At 35.7% G+C, this 18,735-nt stretch overlaps 1 protein-coding gene across 2 annotated transcripts in view; it reads left to right on the top strand.

Moving 5' to 3' along the window:
- The window catches only part of PDE3B (phosphodiesterase 3B), a 96,470-nt gene that overhangs the window by 53,009 nt on the left and 24,726 nt on the right, over nt 1-18,735 (top strand). Inside the window, exons 2-3 of one of the 2 annotated variants that reach the window (XM_030483352.1) lie at nt 14,685-14,735; nt 15,597-15,845. In XM_030483352.1, coding sequence (XP_030339212.1) covers nt 14,685-14,735; nt 15,597-15,845 — 300 coding nt within the window. The remainder of the gene's footprint in view (nt 1-14,684; nt 14,736-15,596; nt 15,846-18,735) is intronic. The other variant, XM_030483353.1, reaches the window with a different exon arrangement.

Genomic DNA, 18,735 nt, shown 5'->3' with positions numbered 1-18,735 from the left:
TATTTCATAACTTTGACTGAGTGTATCCAGTTTTGTCTTCTGCTGTTGAAGCTTAACTTGGCTGCTCTTACTTCTTCAATGTTAAATGATACTTTTGGCAATTGGTGGCATAATTGAAGCACAGGAAATCCAGGCAACTGCCATCACGGAGTTCCAAAGTAAGAAGAGCATCTTCCCTGTTTGTATTAACCTGCTAAATTTGTCTGTCTTCCTTAAAATTTGAGAGACATTTGGGGTGTTTTTGTTTGTTTTTCCTGCCATGTACTTCCTACTGACTGATCTCTGGGTCAGAATCCCTGGTAATATATATATGTCAATTAGCCTATGTCTTGCAGATGTGATTGCCCTTATAGGCCAGCTGACTGTCCTTGGCAGAAACAAATATCTGTAAAGTATCTTTACTTTCAATACCATCCATGACATTTAAGTTTATATGTCAGTGATTTTCTTTCCAATTCCACTAACACAAATAGAAGTTTTTCTATATAAAATTTGTTTATTTCTGACAATCATGGTTTGAGCCCCGCTGGCAACTAAGTACCATGCAGCCACTCTGCCTGAAACCCGGACACTCTCTTACATACAGATTATTTGCTATAATATAATTGGAGTGAAGAGACAAATATTCTCTACCTACTTACTGCTACTTTTTCAGGGGGATAAGCTATTGATTATTTTGGTTATCCTTACTTCAAAACATTCCTGCTTTAATATGAGAATTCAAGTAGTTTAACCTTACATTATGTTAATTGCAGTTGGGCAAAGAAAATGTTGTAATAATTGACATGAAGAAATCTAGAGTGGTTCAAAAGAATAAATGCCCTTCACTTAAGGGTCAGCAGAATAAATGCCCTTCACTAGAGGATTTGCTCCTCTTTGCCTGTCATATGACCATCTTTAATTAAAAGAACATGTAAAGTTATGTTTAAAAACTGTTTTTTCATTTTATTTGATCCATACAGTGCAATGTGCTCATATGATCATCAGCCATCACCATCAAATTAAAAAATAAGCAGTTATGTAGATTGAACAGATCATAGACCTTTGTATGACAATCTGAGCAGCCTGGAAAGTGCATTTAAAATATTAAATAATCCTTTGAAAGAAAATAGCAAGTTAAGAAATGGTAATTTAGAATCTAGCCAGAATATTAGTCCTTCCATATTTCTTCTTTCCCCTCCCTCAAGCTCACCTAGTTTCTCTCACACCAGTAATGTTAACACTATTGAAGGATAAAGAATGGGGAAAGAACTGAGCTTGTTTTCATTTAGGCCTGTAGTTGGTAATAAACATCTTTTAATAAAAAATTTCAAATACAACTTCTGAAGGTCTCTAGCAAGTTTTAAGGAAAGTGCTGATCTCAAGAATTCTTACACATCTCTCCTGAATTTTTGTTCTTTTAAGTTATTTGGTGATACAATATTCAATTTAGAGGGGTATACATTTTGACTTTTAAAGCAGGTATAGTTATGATTGTGACAATGCCTGTCATAGAATTGTAGGATGGTTTGGGTTGTTTAGTTAAGTATAATTGTAAGCAAGTTCTCAGCTTAAATGGCTTGCTATTTTCAGCTTGGTTCAGTTTTGTGTTTAATATTTAATGTTGCAGTCTATTATTTGGAAATCTAAGCTACTGTAAGTGCTGCTCTTTTCCTTATTTGTCACTAGTGAACCTTCCTGATTATGTTTAGTTTCCAGCCTGATACTCACATTTTGAAAGTGTAAAGAGAAGTAAAGTCGAGATATATTAAATGAAAATGCAAAAGTTTTGTAGCTTAATTTTTCAATGAATTTTCTGAGCATTATGCAGGATGGTGTTTCTTCATTTATTTTGTTGTGTTACTTGGTTTGCCGATGCTCTAGTATGACAGAGGTGACAATACCGTTAGTTCAATGATATCTTTTCAGAAATTTTCATAATGGGATTAGTTATTTTATATACCCATTTCTGTAGAGTTTGTGTGTATTTATCTGTATAAACATGTATAGATATATATATACATATGCATATAAAAATATGAAGTCTGAAAAGGAAACGTAATAGAGGTTTTCCAAGCTCTTTGATCTGTCTTGTATTTAAGTTTTGAAGAAGGTACATACTTAGCTATTCATGGAGGAGGGTTCCACGAATGAATGTCAATTACTCTGCAAAAGGTACAAAGGGATTGTCATATTTAATCTATAATATAAACAAATCTGGTGGATAGTACATATTTTTTTAAAACTATATGTCTTTTAAAGGGAATGTGTAGGTCATTTGGAGCTCTGTGGAGGGAGTAGGAGACTGCTGCTGCCCTTGGCAACATATTGGGTGGGGGGAAGAGGAGATCTTCCAGGCTACAAGTGCGGAGGAATGATGAGATTTACAGAAAGACACTGGAGAGCTGTAGTTCAACAACAGAGATGGGTGAGAAGAGCAACTCCATAACCAGGCCTCAGAAGGAAACTTCCTAAGGACATAAAAGGATAGTACAGTTTGCTGCAACTAGGAAAATTGCTAAGATGGGCCCATTTAATTGGACTCATTATCTCTGTTAATTGGAGATAATATCAAACTGGTCCACCCAGCATTTTTTAAGAAGTGTTCTTTTTTCCCCTTTGGGCTTCTCAGCCATGTTTTGACAAATGACAATTTGGGCCATCCTAGCTAGAGGGATGTGCCTGGGCTGTGTTGAGTAGCCATGGATTGATCTGTGAACCTTTTTTGACATCTTTGGTTACATTTAGCTTCTTTAAAACCTGCAGCAATGACTGCAATAATTTAATTATGTGGTGTGTGAGATATATCCTTTAGTTTGTTTTAAGCCTGCTGCCAGATGATCTAATTACGTGGCCCTCATTCATGTGCTTGTGAACAGTGACTAACGGTTCTGTATTTACCTTCTCCATAAGCTTGGTAACTACAGAGCATTGTTACAATCCTGTGTTTTCCTCCCACTAGAGGGATATCAGTCTGTGTAGCTCCTTCCAGTAGAAGCTGCTCCATATCTTTGATTTCTCTTATAGCATGTCCTTTTTCATTTCTTCTATGCTTCTATATCTACATGCAACAGTCAGTGTGGGTGTAGCATGAATTTATGCAGTGACACTTTTTTTCTGTATTGTTTCATGTTCCTTTTCTAATATTTCATTTAATGTTGAGAATTGGGCTGATGCAAATGACTTCAAGATCTCTTTCCCGGTTGCTATTGATATAAGCCCAGCTTTCTAAATAACTAGTTTAAAATTTTTGTTCTCAGCATTTACTCATCAGCTAGTACTGAATTTCAGCAATGTCTTCTTGCCTATTTACTCTCTATATTAAGATCTATTGATGCTTTTTCATGATCAACTCTATTTCTGACTATCCTCAGGAATTTTGTGTCACCAGTGCATGTTGACACTTAAGACTTCTGCCTTTTCAATTCATTTTGAGTGGGTTGATTAGGATAGGCCCCAGCTTGAGCCTTTGAGGAAGTCCCACTGGCCATTTCTGTTTTCTTTTTGTGAATTTTCTACTCTTATTCTTTACTTTCTATGTTTTAACAAATTGCTAATCCAGAGGAGAGCCATCTCATTCTTCCCATGTAAATGTGATTTCTTCAGGAAGGTTAAGGGGAAACTGTGTCCAAGATTTTTGTTGTTGTTTTTGTCTGTTTGGGTTTTTTTAGATCAAAGTACACTGGATGACTGGTTCACTTCTATTGGTGTGTGCAATCTATTTCAAAAGTAGATTTATTGGGCATGGTATCCATGTATGAAAATCCTACTGATTTTTGTCGGTGTCATTTAAATAGTGCATCTATAAACTCATTTGGCAGTGTTTCTCTCCCCCCACCCTTCCCAGTTTCTGTCCATTTCCTCTGACAGTTTCCCCACATTCTTCTGGATCCCTTTAAAAGCTGATGTAATAGCTGCTAGTTTCTAGTCCTGTGATACAAGACACAACTTGTGATTGGTTATACCACATTGTACAGATTTTACTCCTTTGAAGGTTACTATAATTAAATCTTATCTTTCATGAGTTGGATCAGGCATGATTAAATATTTGATTATTTATTTTGGCCAGTGTATCTCCTCGTTTAGTTTGTATGTGCTTTACAAGGGTATTTGACTAATATATACATTTTGAATGTCATAACTGATACATTAAAAATATTCAAATAGAGAAAAAAAAATTCTAATTGCTACATTTCAGTGTAAAGATTGTAATTAAATGTTTTAGAAGACACATGTATTAATTTTAGAATGAAATCTATAATTCCTCTAATAAAAAAACCTTTGTTTTTAAAGCATGAAGTATATAGATTTCAGTTAAAAAAAACCCCCACAACTATGTAACTATTTGCCTTTTGAAAGACTCTCATAATCTTTATGAAATGGAATAGCCAATTACAATGGTCTGATAAGTGTTGTAAAAGCTTTTCTGCTTGCCTCATTGGGACAATATTTTTCGAGTTAGATACTGCTGGGAATCTTGGCATTCCATAGTTTTTCTATGGTTAGTGTTAGTTTTAAATTCTAGGTATTTCCCCTTTTCTACTTAAAAAAAAAAAAAAAAGATATCAAAACATATGCAAGAGGAGATGCTAGCTGAGAGTTGAATTTGTTGAAAAGAGCAGAATTAGTCACAGATGAGTGTAGACTTGTTTTTGTTGGGTTCATCTCATTAATAGCTATTTTGAAAACATAGTTTAAAAGAGACTTCATAGCAAACACATTAAAGGCTATTAGTAACAGGCTGAGAAATGAAAAAATTAGTGGTGTTCCCCAAGGAAAAGTTACTTTGCATGCATTTATATTTGATGGATTTATTGGGCATGCTACGCTGCAACTTTATTGTAATCCTTGTCCCAGATGGCAAATGATATTCTCACTGGCAGTGTTGTTCACTATCATGATGATTTTGCCAAAAATGTCTTGCAGTTTAAAAGAACATCCCAATGCTCTGCTAGTATAGAAAAGGCTGGCGAGCTAGACTTACTGTCTCACAATTGTTGGAAGACACTTGACCCATCTTGACCTTCTTCTTTCATATTAGTTTCTCCGTCTGAGCCATGCTATCAAATAAAAAAAAAAAAAAAAGTGAAGTCTGGGTATTTTTAAGATCATCTCAACTTGATTTATCACTAAGTTTGATTTTTTTTTGGGGGGGGGGTATCAATTTCACTTTTCAAAATCTTAGGGAAACCACTTATAGAAGCAGAAATCAGTAGGTTACTTAGAATACAGAACAAGTCAACTTCACTATTTTTCACAATTGTCTTCTGTGCTAGAATTTCCTACGCCTGTATTCAGAAACCTTTGCAATAAGAATGTTGTACCTGACTGTCACTTGTGCTTATGAACTGGGCAGCAAAGTGGCTTAGAGAGTAAGCCAAAACACTGGAGTGAAAACAGGTTTTTGGGTAGGATTTTCCAATACCTTTGTATGTATTAGGTTATACAGTCACGTCTTCAACTGTGGGAGAGTCCTGTGATAGTTTGAACAGCAGAATGGAACATAATTTATGAAAAGGCCAATGAAGAAGAGAACCTATAGTTTTGGAGATGGAAATTGTGGGACAGATTTTTCTTTCCTGGAAGTGTACCATTAATAACCATATTAGCAGAGTGTGAAATTCACCGTATGTCTACATAAAGTGGGTACATTTCAGGAGGATGTGCTATTAAACTTCATTTAAAAAAACTCCACATTTCACAAGGAATTCTGGAGTTTCATGGTACTGGGGATTCTTTTTCCATCTTTTAACTGAAAACTGAGCTTGTTCATTCCTCAATCTTTTCGTAGAGAACCTTTTCACAGCAAGATTAACAAGTAGTAACAACTACCACAGAGGTGTCTAACTGCATACCCTCTTCCTGGATGGATGAGTTTATCAAGTTTTGGGTTGTGGTTTTTTGTGGTTTTTTTTTTTTTTTTTTTTTGTTTTGTGTAATTTAAACAGCATCACAACATTACTCCATGGAAAATAATTTTCTCTGTTCTTTCAAATCTGCTGCCGTTTGATTTTTTTTTTTTTTTTCTTTCTCAGCTGCTTATGAAGCTGCCAACTAAAGTACTACTTAACATGAATACATTAGAGAAAAGTAAATTGGCACTTTCTGTAGAATGCAGCAATTTGCATTCCCTTGTTCTTCTCTGTTTCTGACAGCAATCTGTATGACATTTTTTTGAGTTTCAATATTTTTTCTCCCAAGAGATCTCATCTTGTATTTCCTGGCACTTCAACCAGAAACATGTCCATGAAGTTCGGGGTTTTTTAATACTGATTTGACTTTCACTAACAAGTGCTTTTGTAATCAGACTCATAATTATACTCTCTCATCTGTTTTTAAATTATTGCTTTTAATTCTTTAGCTTGAGCAACTGAGAATTTAGTTAGTTCAATCCCCATGCATAACTTCCAACCACAGCACTGCAGCAATATTTGCTTTCCTTTATGACGTAGTATCTTCTTTGGCTTCTTGACCACTTTCTTTCAGCTCACTTCCCCAACTTCAGTCCCTGTAATGTTTCTTTTTGGGTCATCATCAAGTTATATAAAGAAAACAAAACTGTTTTGTGTAAAGCTTCTACCTTGTCACAATTTTGTAAAAATCCTGAAGTCATGCAATTCATTCAATAAACAATTCATGCAATAAAATAAAAAAGTAGCAGTGTTTAGTGATTTAGATGCTTTGTTAGTCTGAAGGTGCTGTGTCTCTGATCTAGCTTGGGGGATGTGAAAATACAGCCTCATGGTCTGGGAAAAATAGTGTCTTGTGCCTGAAGTTAGCTGGAGAACAACTGTAAGGTTTTGCAAAAACAAATTGTTCAGTGGATAGATTTCACAAAAGTGTTGCTGATTGTTTGCTTCCCCACTGTAGGAATTTAAGTGCTGACAGATTCAGAATGGAAGAGAACTTTGTATAATCCTTATTTAATTTGTAAAATGCCTTGGTGTATGATATAGGATCTGCCAGAAGTTTACGTGAATTCTGAACAGATGATCAGAGAAATGCAAAGGTGAAAAATCTACTGACCTCTAATATGCAAGGCGTACAACTTAGGGCTCCTTGAGCTGTGCTGCTGAGGCTGACAAATATTCTGAGAGTTAGCACAGTTTAATTACAAATATTTTTATCTTGAGGTTGGACTAGATGATCATTTAGTGTCATTCATTTGATGTGACCCATTCTCACATTCATGTTAGTTTTTGGCTGACAGATTTGTATAGCTTAATTTTATGCTGCTTGTTTGAGGGGTACTGGGGGGGAGAGGAGAAATGTAAGTATTTTTATGAGATTTTTATAGAGAAGGTTGTTATAAAAATATTTGTGAAAAATTCACTATCTCCTTTTCTTCAGCTCAGTGCTGAAAAAACCCCAACTTGGTCACATGAAATAGTTTCTCTCTGTTTGCTGAGAGGAAAAAGATCTTGAGACTCATTCCTATATCTCTAGTGTAAGAGGTGGAAAAAACCCATTGGTTAAAAAATTCAAGTAAATAGAGGGGAAATAGGTTCATCACTAGTAAGTGTTTTTAGTTACTGCATTAAGAAAATATCAGCATACAGTAAAATGCTTCAGCATAAGATTTGTGCTTATCCTTCTATTGCAGAAAGATAAAATTTAAGGTTGCTCTCTCTGCCTGTTCCAACATGATACATTAACAGTGTGTCAACACAGCAGTAAAGGTTTTTACTATGTGTAACTGTAAAATAATCCAACAGGTAAATGTGAAAAGGATGTTTTGGGAGCAATTTCTAGATTTTGCTTTTTGTAAAATAAACACAACTTTAAAAAATGGTTTTAGGTTTTGGATGACAGTAAAAGTAGTACAGAATGCCGGAACACTAAAGCAACTGTACCGGATCAGAGCAGTAATCCACCTAGCACTATTTCTTTTCTTTGATGGTGATTGGAACCACATGCTCTAAAGGAAAATGCTTATAATGGGCAATTAAAGGATCTGCACATAGCAGGCTTTTTTCTTCTGGCCTCCCTCCCCCACTTGCCATAAATTACTGGTTGGCCTTTAGTCTGACGTGCAAGTCTGACAAAACCTAGAAGGAACAGGAAATGACCTAAGTGTGGTTTTAGCCATTTTTTTCATTACCTACATAAGAAGAAGAAGAAGGAAAAAAAAAAAAAAACCCAACATCCTACTTTCCCTTGATGGACAAAACACCTTTTAGAAACTTTTTGAAACATTTGAAGATCTTTAAAAAAAAAAAAATAAAAAAAAAAATAAAAAAAGGAAGATCAGAGCAAACATAACAAGCAATAAAAAAACCCATAAAACTTTCTACAGCAGAAAAAATAGAAGCTGACCTGCTGATACTCCTGGTTACAAAAGCAGAAGTAGCATGGCTTTTAAAGAAACAAGCAAATGAAACAAACACATAAAAAAGAAACAAAACCCCAACCAACCAGAAAATATTTTTCAGCTCACAGGGAGTAATATTAACTTTAAGAGTAAGCCTCCTGAAGACATAACAGTGGAGCATTTTTGCTCTGCTTTTATACCTCTGCAGAGGACAAAGTTTCCGAAAACAGTAACTAAATACCTGAACACTCTAAAGTGATTTGTTAAAGTTTACTTAGGTGCAGATCTTGTCGAAGACTTGTATTTCCAGGGAAGATCAGAATACTGTGGAGTCTGGTGAAAACGGTATGGTGGCCAGACACCTGTATTTTCCAGTGTTGTTCTTGTGTGTTTGGCCAAATATGTTGCAGGAACTATTTAATGTGTAGAATAGCATTAACTAAAGCAATAAAGTAGAAGCAAGTCTCTTTCCTTCGAAGGAAGATTTTAGACTTCCTAAAAGATTGAAGATAATGTCTTTCATAAAAAAGTCCAGTAGAGTCAGCAATAGCATCTAGAGTAGGATACAACTGTTTCCTTCAGTACATGTATCTAAACCTCAGACTCATGCAAACACTCTCAGTTTCTGTTCAAAGATTGTGGCTATCTTCAGACTTCACAACCTATTAGCCATTCACAGCCTTGGATAGATAAATTGTGTAGAGTCGGGAAGTGATAAGTAGTAAGACTCAAAAAATATCCTATTTTTTTCCTGTCCCATTTATTTTCGTGGAAGGTTTAGTGGGTGGAGAAATATCATGACTTTAAATGCCATAAGTATCATTCTGAATGATTTTCCAAGTGCTGTATTTTGTCTTGATTACAATAATTTACTCAAGTGGCTGTTGTCTTGGCCTGCAAGATTTCACAACAGCATGTTGCCTGTGTTATCTAAATAATGCTACCTCTACTTTGACAGTCATCTTTGGTTGCATCACCTTAGTTACTGAATAAAACTTAACTACTTAATAACATACTGTTTTTCAAAATCTACTTTTTCTAGAGAGAGGGAAAACCTCCCATAAATAAATAAAATCAAGACTTTTAGGTTGTATACTGCTGTGTTGGTTTTGTGTCATTAAATTACATGGATTAGAAAAGCTAATTGATCGTAAGCTGTAACAAAAGAGTAATTTAGAAATAAAAGCAATGAATCTAGCATTAGTCTCATTTGAAAGGCAGTTAGGAAAAGAAAGGGACAAGTAAGGTTACCTTTTCCATATTTCACAATAAATTAGTTTCTCATCTGGTTGTAGAATTTTGCTTTTGAATGAGGTGATTTTTTACAGAGTTGGTTTCTGAATCAAGTTGCTATGGTGTTGCTTTCATTGTTTAGTTAATTCTATGCTTGGTTGCTATGGAAATACTTATTTACGGAGCTAATGCCTAATGGTGTCAAACAGATGCTACTAGCAACGAGGAATCTTTTATAGTTGATCAATGAAAGAGTCAGAAGTAGAAGCTCATTTTTGTACTTGTTTTCTCTCCATTAAAATTTTGGAGCATGGAATGTGAATGTGTGGTGGCAAATAGGACAAGTTTTCTTTTCTTAACAAGCATTAAAGCACAGGCTGAATCTTCTGAACGATATCATCATTGGAACTAAAGCTTCTCCCTTACCTAGTTCAGGCAATCAAACAGTGATACTACATTGTGTATGGCCTCAAATGGTGTGCATGTTTCAGCTTAGGGTATAGGTATGCATTAATTATATTATAGTTTTAGAATTGGTTTTTAGATTTCTTAGCTCCGAAACATTTTTTGGTAGTTTAAATCTCTGCATAAGTATGAATATTGTCCTTAGTATAACTTTGCATAAACACAAGTAATTCTCAGGTAGCTAAGATGATATGATTTTGTATTTTATAAGTTAAATTATTCTGAAAATATCAGTACACAGTTATCTAGCCAAATATAGTTTAAGCTGAGCATTAAAGAAAAAAAAAGTTTAAAAGTGCTTAGTGTACTTTTATAGTACTTCTAGTGGTTTATAACTTGAGAAAAGTAAACCCTATAGGCTTTTATTGCATTTAAACCTTTAGAAGTTGAAATTGCTACTCAACGTGACTTTAGCCAAATGGAGCTATGGCACTCACACAAAGAAGATCCAAAAGAACTCCACCCTCCGTGGCATCAACTCGCTTCTGAGAGCCACATCTTTTACGGGCCCTGGAAACACTGGCTGCGCCATCATAGGAAAGAGAACATTCTGTTTAGAAAAATCATTAAAACAGAACAAAAACCCCTGTAGCTCTGCTGGTTTTCACTGACTGTCTTCTCCTATTTCTCATCTGGTTTTAGTTTATCTAGACTATAAGGTTCTCAGGAGCACTTTTTTCCTTTTTCTTTGTAAAAATTATTATTGCTTGTTCCTGTTGCTGTTTGGACTATAAGCTGCATGATATTAGGGAAGGCCTTTATTATTGTTACCTTGTGTACTTCCTAAACAAATGTTTCTGGTGTTGCTGACAATGTGTGCTAGACAGTTCCTGACTGTTAAAAAGCAAGGCATAGTACTGTGTTATGCATGGGGTTTGGTTTCGTTTTTTATTAACTGTCCTTCAAAACTCTGATCAGGTTGACAGGCAATTATATAAAACCAGGAAAGTGTGATCATTGCTCTTTGGATGTACTGGGAGACGCTAGGGTTAGAGTCAGGCTGATATGAGGACTTTTCCTCCAAGCTGACTGATAATTTGGTGTATGTGGTTATGGAGGGAGGGCTATACATTTCTCACCTTTCACCTGCAGTATCAGAGCCCACTGCAGTTTTATTTACAGAGGGCCTCCCAGATATGCAATTGCTGTGATGTTGGCACTGACAATGGATGCTCAAAAGTCAAAGTGTATGAGTTGCTAAGCAGAGGTTTAAGTTGTAGCTTGAAAATTCTGTGACTCAAGTCCCTCCTAGATCAGGTGTTTCTTTTTGGAGGAGGAGAGGAAGAACGTTATGTGCAGTGGATTACAAAATCTTAGTGTTACAGACTACAGATCTTTCTGCAACAACTCTTATGGTTGCAAAATCAAAAATTGCCAAGGCTCTGTCTAAGACCTATTTTAAGGTCTGTTGGTCTGTTCACATTAAGTCAAAGTAAACTGCGTCCTTTTTACTCCTGTTGCAAGTTCATCCAACTCTAGGAATACTTTGTAACTTTTGTTAATGATCCAGAGGAATTAATTAAAGCTTTGACTGCCAAACTCTCAACAAAAATAATGCCAAAAATGCTGGTTTTTTAGTATTCCAGATTTAACTTGTAAGGTATGAAGTTAGGCTAATGAAACTAAGTCTGCTAACTAGTGAGAAACAAAGTATGGTTCCTTTACAGTTAGTTTCTGAATAGCATGGTAAAAAATAAATTCTCCTTTAAACAGAGAAGTTTTTGTAAAGAAGCAGAATTTAGCAGCTCTTAACCTTTAAAACTGTCACCCCCCCCGTCCCTCAAACCATTTCAATTCTACAGAAGTTCTGTTAAGGGATATGCTGCCAGTTTCTGTTCCTTTCTCCCTAAACTGTTTTTGTGGGGGAGGCTTTCTGGATTTGAGTGCCATCTTGTGGTGTTTTGTCAGCAGCTAAGGGAAGGTAGTAACCCCCCTTTCGTTATTGACCTGTAAGGGTTTGATTAGGATAGAGAGGTACCAAGTTGTATTTACCATAGGAAAATATTCACTGTATAATGATCTGCACTTTTTTCCTCATTGTGCTTAGTAGAAGAGATTGCTACTTTGTGCCCGAAGTTTTTAGCAGCTTATTTTGACTACTTCTGTGTGTGGCACATGGCATGAGCCCTGAATGTTTTACAGCTAATATAGACTATGGTAGCCTGCCAGCTGTGTTGATATACTACCCCTGTCTTCTCTCAGGGGATATGACTTCGAATTAATGTTGATGTGTAGTGAATTAAAAAAAAAAATAAATCTCTTGGCACCATACAGGTAAACTTAAGTTCTGTTTATTTTAAAACTATTTTAGTTTCTTTGCTGTAAAATTGGTATCAGCAGAGAAGCTTAAATATTCCGGTTTAAATGACAACAGAAAATTTTCAATCGTGAATCCAACCTATAAAATTTTTTATTTAAATAAAATCGTATAAAATGATGCCCTACCATTTAAAATATCAAACCATTATTTGCATTGGAAGTAGATTTTGTATGAGCTGTGCACGTTATTTTACCTTGTGTATACTAGGTTGGTATGGGACACTAGATACAGCAGTAGCACTTTCCATTAAATATTTTCTGCCCCTGCAGCTTTGAGCTTATTTCTTTACTATAGTAGGGCTGAAGCCAAAAGGAAGTTTTGAACTTCTTTAGCCATATAGATTGGCCCCAAAATTATAACAGTGTAGCTTATGTGAGCGTGTGTGTGCACATACATGTACGCAAAAGCTTAAAGAATAAATAATGGAGATTGTATCAGTAAAAGCAGTTGCAGTTAAAGGTTTGGTACAGAAATATTCTGGAGTTAGCAAGAATACAGGTATTTTATTAAGTTCTTATTTACAACAAATAGATAAAATTAGCTAATTTAGCAAGCATTTAAAAGAAAAATAGAATATCAGAAGAGGGAAACCTCCTTTGTGTCCCCTAACGAAAGTTCGCAAGATTACAAGCAAGCTGACATGATTTTGTGCACCATTAGTATCAAAGGTTGCTAATACAAGTAACAAAACTCACATGGACATCTGATCTTTGTTGCTGGTTGAGTCAAAGGTCAATGCAGCAGGTTAATGCAGTCTCAGCATCCAAGCTAGGGAGGACAGAATGAAACCAAAAGATTTTCCTATGTTTGATACAGTAAATAAGCGTCAATCTGGAAAGAGAAACCTGAGAATGAAGAAACAAACAAACATAAATGCCCAGACGGACAACTCATTCTAGTTTATTGTAAAAACCCTTCATCTTTACAATGATCATGCTAAAACCAAACGAATCATGCAAAATAAGTATGGCCGGTTAATGTTGGTCGTCATCTTAATGCTTGCCACCAACAGTCTAACAGTTACCTCATACACTTAGGGTTTAAAAAAAAATAAAAAAAAAAAAAAAGTGATGGAAGGTAGATTAATCACTTAAAAAAAACCCCAAAAGACTCAATTTCTTAAATTATTAATTCTTGACTTGCTTGCTTTACACAATATGACTTTCTGAAATAGCCTGTCTTACTCCCAGTTGAAGCACATGCTTAATGATAGATCCTTCACTTTTCATAGCAAGTCATAACAATTAACTTTAAATGTGGTTTAATAGTATCTTTATGAAGATAGCAGAAGAGAAGAAGAGCCTATAAGTTCTGCCTTTGCCTGGCTACTGCTGACATGTCAGCCTGTGTTTGTTTATGACACTTTCTGCACCTTCTGCTGGACAGAAGGTGACAGTCTGAAACACTGTGTTTTGTCCATGAAAGAGCTGTTAGTCTAAGAGGAACAAAACCAAACATAGTTCTTACCTATAAAAATAAGCAGAAAAACATACAGGACTTAAGAATATGGAAGTGGGGTATTGGCACTTTATTCATGCTGTGTAGCTATGGGAAAGAGGAGAAAAGGGTTATTTTTATATTTGTTTAATTTTGAATGCATGTTGTGCAAATTAATTCATTTATCAGAGAATAATAAGAACCTGTCAGGTCAGGAAGACTGAACACTTTTGAAGCAAACAGGCATCTGAATTTCATTTCTTGTACGTTGTTTTTATTTTTTGTCGGTATAGAACAGGAATTAAGTGAGTGCTGTTGACATACTTGAAGCTGATAGTATCTTCAGATTGTGTTGCTGATGTTCTTTTGTGGGTTTGGTGGGTTTTGTGAAGTTATTCAGAACATACAGATTCGTAACCATATTCAAGCAAAACCTAACAAAACCTCCTGCAAGAAATGCTTTCAAAATTATCAATTTTTAACCTGGGGAGCCTTTTAAAAAGCCAAATTATGTTAATGTAATTCTTTCTGCACTGTGTTTATAAAATTGCTACTCTTTGAATGGTTCTGTAAAGGAAAAAGTTATTAGATACACTGGAAGTTTTGGGATAGATTTGCTTTTATATGTTGAGGTGAATAGAAGCAGGAAAGCACTGTCACCACCTGATTTAGTGAACTGATTTAAACATTCCAGAAATAGCAAAATAAGGCCATATAATAATTCTGTCATCAAGATGCCTCTGTTGCATGCAATTTCTTCAAACTCTTCTTTAGGACTTTTACTGGGGTAGCATTAACTGAGAAGATGGCCTGAGTTATGTATAAAAACATGAAGGGAGAAGCGTTTTGCATTACATCACATAATCAAGATGTATTCCATTGTTGTTTTACAACATTACCATATCACCTATTCATCATCTTCTTTTTTTATCTTTACAGATGATACTTTGGGATTGGGATTTGAAGCAATGGTACAAGCCCTATTACCAGGTCAGTATGTGATTGAGTACAGAGTTCACTGTAAACTGTCGCGTTTCAATTTTTTTCTGTTGATGTTTCATTTACCTAAGTTGGCCTAGTACATTCTAGCTCTATGTAACAGAGGTTTGATATATTTAGCAGTTCTGACCAAGTTGTCAGGGGTCTTCGTTCTGTGGTGTGTATGAGAACAGTCTCAAACCTAGCTAAGGTGGGAGTGGGTTTTTTGAAATCTCCATTAGTATAAGGTTAGGGAGTGATTCACCAGCAATGCCACCAAACGCACATCTGTCAGGTTCTCACCTTTTTCTTGATTGCATGTTTCTCCCTCTCTCTCTTGTGTCAGTAGTGGCATTTAATCAGCTAGTGCTGTTCAAGTTCAGAGAATTATACCAGATAAGAATTAAACACTTTTTTTACAGAATTGTTAGAATTTGTTTCATTAGAATTAGGGTTAATAAAAGTAACGAAGCTGTGGAAATTGCGCCTCTGTGAGAGGCTTATAACAGTTTGGTCACCAAATTTCTTTCGACATTATTGAAAGAGATAGATAGAATACTAAGTTTAATTCTAAGACAAAGTAATGAAAATTTGAGTTAAAAAAATTGGCACCAAATTTTTATCTTAAATGGAGAAAAATAAACTGAAAGCTAATGTTGCATTCTGAAATATTTTATTATTGTGTAGAAAAAAACCACAAAAATGGTGTGTAAACATGTCTATAGGTATATATTTTCTTCAAAAGAAAAGTACATTGCATTGATTTTTTAATTTATTTTTTGCATTTGCAATGGATAAGGTGCTTATTTAAATCTTAGAATACTTGAAATGTTTTGACGTGTTAATAGTTTGCAACATTTCCATCTATTCTAGAATGCTGGCAGTGGAAATGGAGTTGATCTTTCAGTACTAAATGAGGCTCGGAGCATGCTAACAGACCTCCTGACTGACCCATCCCTTCCGCCACAAGTGATTTCTTCCCTTCGAAGCATTAATAGCTTGATTGGTGCTTTCTCAGGCACATGCAGGCCAAAGGCTAGTCCATTCACACCGTTTCCTGGTTTCTTCCCCTGCCCTGAAATAGAGGATCCTGCTGAAAAAGGAGATCGAAAGCTGCTCAAGGTCAAATGACTTTAATTCCCATTCATGTTTGTGTTGCAATAAAAAAAAAAAAAAAAAGAAAATCAAAGAAAATTAATCTGGAAAGAATTGGATGGATAGTACCCTCTTAATTGAGTACCTGTGAACTATGTTTAAGATCAAAAGAGAGCAGCTGTGAAAACACATTGAGTGGAATGTAGATAGGTACCAAAATGCAAGTTTAAGGGGTTGATGGATAGACAGGTAAAAGCATGGGCCCTGCACTCTGATGCATGATTCCTCAAAATAAACACAGGATTAAAAAAAGCTAAAAACAAACATAAAATGAAGATGTTATATTCTCATGATACGGCACAAACAGGGCTCTCCTTGATTCCTCCACGTTCTGGATCAAGGAATAACTGTCAGTGTGGCTTCTTCATTGGCCTTTTTTCCAAATAAATTTACTTTAATGAGCATCAAACTTGCCATGAGACAGAAGCACATCACGTTATGGGACCGGTGTGTTAATCTACTGTCACTTCACCATGAGTGAAAGCAAGAATGTAGTTACTATATGACATCTTATAGAATGTGGTAGAAAAACATTCAGCTGTAGAAACTCAGCTGCAGTGCACCAGCACTAGAATTACTAGCTAGAGTAACTCAGTATTGACAGTTTGAAATTGTTTGGAGGGTGGTCTGGGAGGTCCCTGCCCTCAAGTTACTTCCATTTCCAGACAGTGGGCAGCTTAGCTCAAACTGGCTTGGTTATTTTGGAGCCAGGTAACTGCTTTGCGCCAGATTCATCCTGTGAAATATCTGTTGAGAACCATTGTCACAACAAAGGCTTTTAGGGAAAAGCTCAGTGTCTACAGATTTCTCTGTGGAAGATCCTGTAAGATCATTGCAGCATGAAATTACTTGGAATTTCACATGGATATCTGCAGAAATCAGTTGGGTAGGGATCATAATCATTCAGCATATGTTTTTCTTTGTGGATTTTTTTTGAAAACTGCTAAAGATTGGTATACCAATGCGAAAAATATCATTTATGTGAATGTGAAAATCTAACTAACTATTTAAAAAAATTCTATACAGCTAGTCAGAATTGTTTGAAATGAAGAATATTAATTGCTGAAGACCAGTTATAAAGATCATGTGAGACTGAAAAATTATGGTTTTTTCACAGCTATTCTCTTTTCCTCCTTCCTAAAAGGAACTCTTCCTTTAAGATTGGGGGTTTGTTTATTTTTATATTGATCTATCTGATGGATAAAATCATTCTTGTCACTGTCATTCATTGAATGTTTGACTTTGGTATAGGTTTACGGGTAAACTCCAGATTATGGTACACCAAGGAAAGTATTTTTCAAAATGGGACCTCTCAGACTATATTGAAAGCTTCTCATTCTCTCTTTCCCTGACTTGGAATATAAAAGGTCTCCATATTTCAAATAAGTTGTTTCTTTGCTGAGGATTATATGCACCATTGTTTCTCTTCTCTGACTGGCTTGCAAAGTGCATTCAGTTATGGTTTGGGGTTTTTTTTCCCACTTCTGATGATAAAGAGAAAAAAAAAAAGGCAAAGAAAACAAAGAAACTGAAGCAATAACTGGTAGTCTAATAATAACTCTTCACTCCAAATTTCTTGGTAGCCAACAACTTGGAAAGCGTAAAGTGCCCCGTTGGTGCTAGTCACTGATCAGTCTATTTAAATTCCTAAAAAAGAAAAAGGAAATCTTGGTTACACAAAAAATTATCTCAGGACTGCTCTGCAATAGAAAGACTTTTCACTCCCATCATGACAGAACTGTCCCCAGATTTCCTAGTGTATGACAGTATACTGTTTGCCAGATTGGTGGATTTCTGGTGTTATCAACAGACATGATGTTAACAGTTTTCATATTTCAGGCAAGTAAAAGTTGTCTAGCACTTGAGTATCCACACCCCTTGTCTGCTGGCCTTGCTATTGCTGAAAGTCTTTTCAGCAATAGCAATGATAACTGAAAGTCTTTTCATAATAACTTTGGTTTCTGGCACAGTCTAGAATTTGTTTCCAGAACAATTTTTCCTCTTTCTATAGTGATTACCGGTGACTTTGCTAGCATAGAGCAATCTGGAGTTCCTTAGTCCTTTGCTACCCATGTTTTGTTTATTCTCTGCTTCTTTGTCTAGTACGGGAAAGTTCAGGAGATTTGTCATATCCCCTGTGTTCCCTCATTCTTGGAGTAGCCAGGAAGAAGAAAAAATAAGTACAGGTGCTGGGGCCTTCTTTCCAAATTGTGCTAATGAGTGCACTTGTTACAGGGAGTGAACCTTTCTCCTCCAATGATGGGGATTTTCAGCTGTTGTAGAGAGCACGCAGTTGAAATTTATATGGTCTGCTGAAACAGAAGTTCATTCTAGCTGTAAAGCACCACCACTGTATGATAGCAGACAGAATAGGGTCCTCCAGTTCTCTTTCTGGTAGGGCTGGTTAAGGACCGCTGCATGTTTCTGTGGGTGGTATGGTGGTCTTATTCTGCCTGTCCACTTCCACCTTACTGGATGTGACTACAGCTTTGCAGCAAAGCAGAGGTATATCCCATATCAGGGACCCAAAGCAGTCTGATTTTTCAGGGTAAGAGACTGTACTCTTTTGTGTCAACACTTTCATTTTATTTGTTTTTTTTTTAAATATGTGAGAGCTTTGTGAGTTAAGTATAATTTTTGACCACCAGATGAAGCTTAAGATTGCAAAGTCATTTCTTTCCAGACTTTTGAAATGGTGGTATCCAAGGGTCACCTGTCCTCACACACAAGGCTGCAGACCTTACCCAAAACTGCAAATATTGCTTTGGATTTTTGTTTTAAACTTTTTTTTTTTTTCTTGACATCCTTTTTACTTTGCAAGGTCTGATTACTCACATCTATGTCATGCAGAAGAATC

Source organism: Strigops habroptila, chromosome 4 (assembly GCF_004027225.2).
Source record: "Strigops habroptila isolate Jane chromosome 4, bStrHab1.2.pri, whole genome shotgun sequence".
NCBI lineage: Eukaryota > Metazoa > Chordata > Aves > Psittaciformes > Psittacidae > Strigops > Strigops habroptila.
The sequence above is the reverse complement of the archived record's forward strand: the minus strand, read 5'-3'. Positions and strand labels throughout refer to the sequence as shown.